This window comes from Pinus tabuliformis, chromosome 9 (genome assembly GCF_031772625.1).
Source record: "Pinus tabuliformis cultivar Carrire ecotype Pingquan chromosome 9, CPIR1, whole genome shotgun sequence".
Lineage (NCBI taxonomy): Eukaryota > Viridiplantae > Streptophyta > Pinopsida > Pinales > Pinaceae > Pinus > Pinus tabuliformis.
The window spans coordinates 1,423,617,125-1,423,625,597 of NC_142307.1; the positions used below are offsets into that span (position 1 = coordinate 1,423,617,125).

Sequence of the window (8,473 nt, forward strand, 5' to 3'; positions counted from 1 at the left end):
TTATGGAGTCTTTTACCGAGGTCGAGGAATTGCCCGATAGCGAAAAGTGATCGGAAAATTCAAAAAATGTTGTAGAGGCAGTGTTTGAATCATGTTTTTGATGGTGGAAATGATTCAGGACCATCAAAAACGTAGCTAAAATTTTGAAGTTTAACAACTATAATTTTTACAAAATCCTTGCCGGATTTTTTCTAAATATGACCAAAATTTCGGTACCTTTCCAGGTAATTCCTCGGGCTAATTAGACTACAGCCATCGTTATTGGTTTTTCATATTCATGCTCTCCACCGATAATGTGAAAATTGCATTGTCCCCAGTTATTTCAAAGACACGCTGCCTCTGTAATTATTACCGGTTTCCGTGTTCCAAATTCCAATTGTTTCCAAATTCCAATTGTTTCTGGTAAGTACCGATGGAGAAGATATTTTTTTACTGTGTCATGTAATGAGGTGAAGGATTTGCTCGGAAAATCATAGAAATTCGGGTTATATTTGGTAAAAATTTTGTAAATCCAAATTATTCTTGTTAAACTTCAAAATTTTGAAATTTTTTTACCCGGATTTTGGATTAGCAGATATTTTGTTACTGAATCATGTAATGAGGTGAAAAAATTGCTCCAAAAATCCTAGAAATTCGGATCATATTTAAAGAAAATTTGATCAAAATTTTGTAAATCCAAATTATTCTTGTTAAACTTCAAATCACTCTCCGCCATCCTGCCCATTTCTCCTCCGCCTCGTAGTACGACTCCTTTTTTCCGCGTGAGCCGCGTCTATGCTCCTTACACACACGTATATATATCCTAGCCTGCGCCCACTTACCATCCATTACTGTAAGATTTATACATATTAATCTTAGCCTGCACTCACTTACCACCATCCATTATTGTAAGATTTTTGCTTGACCCAGTAATCGGTTCATGGCAATGGGGAAGGGTTATTCACTACTCTGCCCATTCCTTTTGGTTTTACTCATTCGTGTTTTGCAAGCTTCTCATCATGAGTGGGATGAAGCTACTTTGTCGACTCTCAGAGTATCAAAATCCAGTTCCCTGGTGGCTCACAAAGCATCAAAATCCAGTTCCTTGGCGCCCAGAGAAACTTATAGAACAGCGTATCATTTTCAGCCCGTTAAACATTGGATGAATGGTATATAATTTTATTTGTTTTGTATGTTTTTATTTTTTCCATCTGCAGAAATTTTAATCATGAACTTGGGATTTCCTGTCACTAATGTGTCTGATTGTGCGTGCGTGATGGGCGTTGCGGCAAATTACTCTGAAGATCCAAATGGTGAGTATAAGAAATGAATTTCAAAATGACGTGAAAGCTGCGTTTTCCCTGAACAAGCTACTATTTTACCTAGGATGTAATGAAAATGTGTGTCCTTTGCCTTGGCAAGCAAGTGTGGATTAGAGCAGGCTTAATATGCATGATCTGCTGTAGATGCCAGGAAGAGGATTTTATGTGACAGATAATTAAATAACTTGCACTGTAATGATTTTGAATCGCAGCGCCATTGTTCTACAAGGGCTACTATCATCTGTTCTACCAATATAATCCCAAGTCGGTTGTGTGGGGACTCATCATGTGGGGGCATGCAGTTTCAAGAGATCTGGTAAATTGGGTACACTTGGCTGGTGCAACTATATACCCTGATGAATGGTATGATGCCAATGGAGCCTGGTCTGGATCTGCCACTTTCCTACACAAAGGGGGCCCTCCCGTAATCTTATACACAGGATGCAACAATGCCTCGGAACAAGTTCAAGCCATGGCTGTTCCCAAGGACCCATCGGATCCTTTGCTGCGGGAGTGGAAGAAGATCCCGCAGAATCCCATCATGCTGCCTATTGGCATCAACGCCAGTTCCTTTAGAGATCCAACGACGGCATGGTTGGGATCAGACCAAAGATGGCGAGTCCTGGTGGGCGGCAAAAGGGATAAGAATAAAGTGGGAATGGCATTGCTGTACAGAAGCAAAGATTTCGTTAAATGGGTGAAAGCCAAACATCTGCTGCACTCGGCCAGGCATACTGGAATGTGGGAGTGCCCGGATTTCTACCCGGTGTCCCTCTATGGCAGCCATGGCCTTGACACCTCAACCACGGGTCCCTCTGTGAAGCACGTTCTCAAGAACAGTTTAGACAATACCAAAGTGGACTACTATACAGTGGGCCATTACGTGCCTCAGTTGGACAGATATCTCCCCGACAATGGATCTGTCGAGGGCCCCAATGGTCTTAGGTATGACTACGGTAAATTTTATGCGTCCAAGACCTTTTTCGACGATAACAAGTCCCGTAGGATTCTGTGGGGCTGGATCAACGAATCCGACAGCTTGGCGGATGATCTCAACAAAGGATGGGCTTCCCTTCAGGTATCTATATTATCCTAATTCTTAACTGATCTGCTCTGTTTCTGCTTGGTGCATCATAATACTAGGTGCTGTTTGATGTGCAGGCGATTCCTAGGGTTGTGCGGCTTGATCCTCTTACCAGGAGAAGCCTCGTTCAGTGGCCAGTGTCAGAGCTTGAATCTTTGCGCGAGCATAATATAAGGAAGGACCACGTTGTTTTGGAAAGAGAATCGGTAATGAAGGTGGAGGGATTCAACTCAGGAGCGGCGCAGGTAATGGACATTACGAAAATTAATATCTAACTAGATATTGTTAAGATTATAAGAATGCATATATGTGTGTGTGTCGGATTGCGTTGAAGAATGCGATGAATATAAGCACACTATATGCATACGTGATTGCATTGCATTGCAGGTGGACGTGGAGGTAGAGTTTGAGTTGGGAGGCGACTATGAAACAGTGGAGGAGTTGGAGGGAATGACAGCTCAAAGCTTGTGCAGTCGCGGGGGAAACAACAATACGAAGGGATTCGGGTTGATGGTGTTGGCATCTGATGATCTCAAAGAGAGGAGCGCTGTCTTCTTCAAGATTTTCAAGGGCAGACTTAATGGCAATGTCCACAGAAAGGTAGCCCTGTGCGTGGATCAGAGCAGGTGCAGCAGGCCTATATTTAATATCAAAATTATTGATCATATATTAACTGATCAGGCCTATATTTAATAACAAATTTCACTTAATTGTAATTGTAATTTGAATGAAAATATAATGTGCTGAGGTCAGGTCCACGCTGCAACTGGATGTGGATAAGACGAGCTATGGAGGATTTGTGAGCGTGACGCCCCACCAACGGTCGCTATCGCTTAGAGTATTGGTAAGAACTGTGTAGCCAATTTTCAATCAAAGCTGAGGTTAGCATTAATGGAATTGGAGTGGAGGGATTGATTACTATTCATGTGTGCGCAGGTTGATCACTCAATCGTGGAGAGTTTTGCAGAGGGAGGGAGAACATGCATTACGTCGAGGAGTTATCCGATGATGGCGGTTAATGAGAAAGCTCATCTCTTCGTCTTTAATTATAACAAATCGCCCCTCCTCCTCCGTCGACTCTCCGCCTGGCATATGAAAACTGCCACCCAAGTATACCAATCCAAGTGAAGTGAATTGTGATGTGGTTGTTTCTCTGTCAAGAGTTGGGCCAAATTCACCTTAGTGCAACCGCCTGGCCTTGGCTTGTGATTGTGTGATCACAGTTTTCTTATATTACCGACCTATGTTACATGATCAGAATAGGAAAATAAATAATGTTTTAGGGCAGTCAATGATATCATCGTCTGCATGGCATGGCATACTGAATCGTGATGTGGATGTTTCCAGCTCGATATGGTGTGTTCATGTGGATTATAATTATGATTTATGGTGTTTTCATGTGGATTATAATTACGATTTATGGCTTATGGGTCACAATGATGATCTAGCTATAATAATGATATAGTGGTTGTTTCATTTTGCAACAATGATATATTTTTCCACATTTATCCACATTTAGTCTTATATAAATTAGGTAATGTATAAGGGTTAAATGTGTTAGTTTGAGAACTTATTTATGGTCTCCAAGTCTAAAAGGCATTAGTGTAATCGTTATGTCCTTGATTTCATCCTCTCAAAATTGTCATGGTCTTCAGATTAGTTTGTGGTAGGAGACTAGTTTCATCTATATTTCTCTTTCTCAACATTCTCATGTGTGGTGGTTTCATAACTCTTCCATGGCCATTAATATTGAGAGGTATCTTTTAGGTCTTATGTCCATTTATTTCATCTCTGACTCACTATTATGAAGGTCTTCTTACCTATCTATGCTCTGAAATACCTCCCACTCGTTCTTACTTACTTCTGATTGAAGCCCAAAGACGCCATACGTTGGCCATGTGTGGTGGTTTTACGCCGTTTCCCTGGATGTCAACGCCATGAAGCCTCAATCAAGGCCTAAGGCCATTGATTTCATCCCTCTACCATTGTCATGGCCTTGATAAATGTATGTGGTGCACGCTACCTCCTAGTGGCATGCTATTCATAATGGGGGGCTAAAGATTCCCTACAATAGCCACGTGTTGTAGTTTGATGCCTCGTTTATGGACCTACAACTGAAGGATCTTTTTTTTTTAAACCATGGAAAATTAGCCCACTTGCGAATATTAGCCCCTAAAATTTTCCATGGTTTTGAGGCCTCACTCATCATTTTTAAGTTGAAGAATTCCACTTAACAATGTTCATTTTCCCATTTTGTGATTTGAGATCATGTTGATGGCCTTTGAGTTGGAGAATTTCAAAGAGTCCATGTGTCCTAGTTCCAAGCATGCTTCATTGTGCTTGAGCATCAAAGGGTATATTTAGGGACTATATACTATGAGTGGCATTTCTATATGAGGAGGAGTTCATGACCATCAAGGTTGTGAGTTTTGTTGTCAAGCATATTACATATTTGTTACAACGTATATGCATTATTTGTATATAAAAAAATGCATTGTGTTCAAATTCAAACCCTTTTCTTTTCACTCAAAGAAAAAACAATTCTACATTTGCATGAAAAATATTGTTTTGTTACTCTATTTAGATTTTGATGTGGATGTGGATGTGGGTGTTTCTCTATTTAGATTTGATGTTTCAATGTTGAAATTATGACTTATGAATCACAATTTTAATGTAATTGTGCCATAATGATATAGTGGTCTCATGCTAGTCTTATATTTTACAATAATGACATAGTGATTGTGATCATCTTATATTTTGTCATCAACCCAATCAAGCATCTATATGGTGTGCAATACCTCCTAACGATAATATTATCGTAGTGAGAGGTGTAAGATCCCCCAAAATGTTCATGTTTTGTGGTTTGAAGCCTTATTTATGACCCTCAAACTTCAATAAAACCTTTCAAGGCATGGGGTCCTCAATTTTAGTGTCTCTCGACCATTTTTATAATCCATGGTGTGTAATACCGCTTAACAATGTTTATTTTCTGATGTGGTGATTTGAGATTTTGTTGATGGCCTTTGAGTTGGATAATCCTAGAGAGTTCATGTATCTTAATTCCAAGCATGTTTCATTGTGCTTGAGCCTCAAAAGGTCGATTTAGGCACTATATACTATAAGTGTCATTTGTATATGAGGAGGATTTCATGACTATCAAAATTGTGAATGTGATATCCCAACCATTCACCGATTGGACCCAAATAATATTAATAATAATAGTAAGAAACAAATAAGCAGCAATTGCCCATAGTTTTTGTTTTTGACTCAAGTATTGCCCATAGTTTCTTCTAAGCATCTCAGCTAGAAAAGGAGGATGAAGATCGAAAGCAAGCGATGGAATTTTTGGGGTTTTTTCTTCATCAATAGTTTGAGAGCTCACACGAGTTTGCAAGTAAGGATTTTCAGGTGAGATCCTCAGCTTCTCTTCGGTGGGATTTGATCTCTCACCCTAGGACGCCACCCAACGTAGGTGGTCCCTCCGATCACCCTAGATGGTCTGACGTATTTTATTTTATTTTAATCTAGAGAGGGTTTTTGGGCATCATCTGTTTACCCGGTCACGAGTGTCAGTTTAAATTGCCTCTGCAGGATTATCTATCATCAAAGGGAAGCGCATCAACAGATAGATTCAGTTTCTGCCAGACGTCAGAAGGGAGAATAACCCAGCATTCTGATCGAACCAAGAGGGACGAGCCTTAGCCAGCTGATTAAATTAGCGATCCATCTCCACGGCTAGTGAACGACCTCTTCTGTTCATGTGGCGCAGAAAGGAAATCGGCATCACGAAGGGAGACGAGCTGCCTATGTCCGCAACTGGAGAACATAATGCTCAGCTGAAAGTCCGCAGTTGGAAATCGTTGGGTCTGTTGGAGCCGTAGTCGAATATTGGAGTTGAACTGGACGAGGGTGCCAAATAACGTGTTTCAAGAAAGCGCAGATCCGGATGGGAGCGTGGCACACAAGGGAAAGAGGGGGCCACGAACCTTGATGGGGGGAGCAACCGATTTAGTCTTGGAGAAGCAACACGCCAATAAACAAATTCCCCACTGCGTCACCCGTGGTAAAAATGGCCCAGTGAATCGTCTATTCTGTGTTATCCAGGCAGCTTATATCTATAGTTGCTCTAGTTTAATTTGTAATGCACCCAAAATATGGCTGGAGCTATTTTCAATAATGAAATGGATTCCCTTTGACTCAATTTGTGCGTATAAGTGTTAGGTACATTGTTTACTATAATTTTCAATTCTCTAAATGTTAGCTAAAGGTTTAATTACAGTGGTATGAGAGCCACTATCTTGGCCCCCTGTGGGATGCCAAGAAGGGTGAAACAAAAAAGGGATTACTATCAATGGGAAGGGAAAAAAGGCTAGAAGTCAAGGCAAAAACTAAGACCAAGGAGAGTTAGAAGAAGAAAAACCAATGGGTGATTAGGAAAGTTCTAAACTTGTAGATGCATTATAAAAGATTGTTGCCACTCAAGATACCATTATGGAACTTCTTAAAGTATAGATGGGGCAAACTAATGTGCAAAGCAATAATAGGGAAGGCGGTTTTCATTCCGGAGGGGATGGTCCGTCTCATGAACTGGTCAACATACGGGGCAATGGTCCATCTGAAGAGCATGCCAACGCTCAGAGCAGCGCTTTCAACCGACCAACCATACCGTTATTCTTGGATGATTTCTCCAAAGAGCAAGACTCTCTTTCACCAATTGCAAAAACAATTACAACTTAGATGAAGGAGTATGTTATGTTGCCTCCCAATGTTAAAGCTACCTTAACTGTCAATGAATATTACTACGAGGAGTAAACATCATAGGAAGACAGCCACATATGGGGGCCCTTCGTCAAACAAGGATATGCAAAAGGTAGTGGGAAAGGTAACTCTTCCTTATTTTGAGGGATCAACAAAATGTTCAGCGCGGTCGTGGGTGCAGAAGCTAGATACATATTTCCAACTCAATCCCATGTGTGAGAAGGATGCCATTAAATACGCCACACTTCATCTTGATGGAGAAGCACACAAATGGTGGAAAAATGACATGGTCACTCTAGGGCATACATGCATCATCTCTTATACAGAATTCACACAGAGATTGATAGAAAGATTTGATAGGAAGGACCTTAAATTGTACTTTCGGGAGCTTACCCAGTTCCAACAGATAGGAAGCTTGGAATCATATATCACAGAATTCCAGATACTAGCAGTAATGGTCACCGCCCTCTCAATGGCTCGGATCGTTATGTTATTTATAGAACCTTTGCGTTGTTGGGTCAAATCCTACCAACCCGCGACCTTGCAGGATGCAATCAGCGAAGCAAGAGACATGCAAGATGGAGTATCCAAGGCCATGTTCCTACCTAAACCAATTGTCCCTCAAAAGGGGAAAGAAATCAAGGAGCAACATAGGGAGCCATCTGGGAAGAGCCAGTTGGATGATGAAACCAGGAAAGACCTCAGAAGGAGATGGCTATGTTTCTCTTGTCAGGAACCTTGGGCACCAAGGCACGATGTAAAAAAGGGAAGGCCCACTATATTGAAGTATTTTCTGAAAGAGAAGATGAAGATGAGCAACCAGAACCGAGTCAAGGAGAATCACAGGGCATGGGGGCAATATAGGACGAGACCCAGGAAGGGATTATTTCCTCTCTCACAGGGGTGCCACAGTATCACACTCTTCGGATTAGGGGCACTATACATGGATAGAAAGTAACTATGTTGATTGATGGAGGGGCCTCCCACAACTTCATTGATGCAGAATTTGTAGCTAGAAGGGGACTGTCGACATAAGAGTTTGGGGGATTTACAATTCTGATCCCTGGAAAGAAGGAGCATAACCGCGTGCCATGCACTAAAATAGACACTAATATGAATCTATCAATGGGGAACTACACAGTTACCGATAACTTTTTTGTCTGGATTGCCCATACTCTCATGTAGTATTAGGGGTTCAATGGCTATATTCAATCGGGACCCACACAATAAACTATCAAGTCTTCGAATTTTCATTCACAGGGCCAGATGATAAGAAGGTAATGTTGACAGGAATGCATACATATCCACCCAAGATTGTGACATCCAATAG

The 8,473-nt window shown here is 41.2% G+C and overlaps 1 protein-coding gene across 1 annotated transcript; it reads left to right on the top strand.

Moving 5' to 3' along the window:
- Nucleotides 1–919: 919 nt before the first annotated feature.
- Nucleotides 920–6,266, top strand: LOC149153883 (beta-fructofuranosidase, cell wall isozyme-like). Its single transcript, XM_089443961.1, has 9 exons — nt 920–1,148; nt 1,284–1,292; nt 1,514–2,379; nt 2,463–2,630; nt 2,773–3,011; nt 3,139–3,229; nt 3,322–3,495; nt 5,977–6,032; nt 6,155–6,266. Exons 1-9 carry the CDS (start codon nt 920–922, stop codon nt 6,264–6,266), a joined length of 1,944 nt encoding a protein of 647 aa, XP_089300087.1.
- Nucleotides 6,267–8,473: the final 2,207 nt, after the last annotated feature.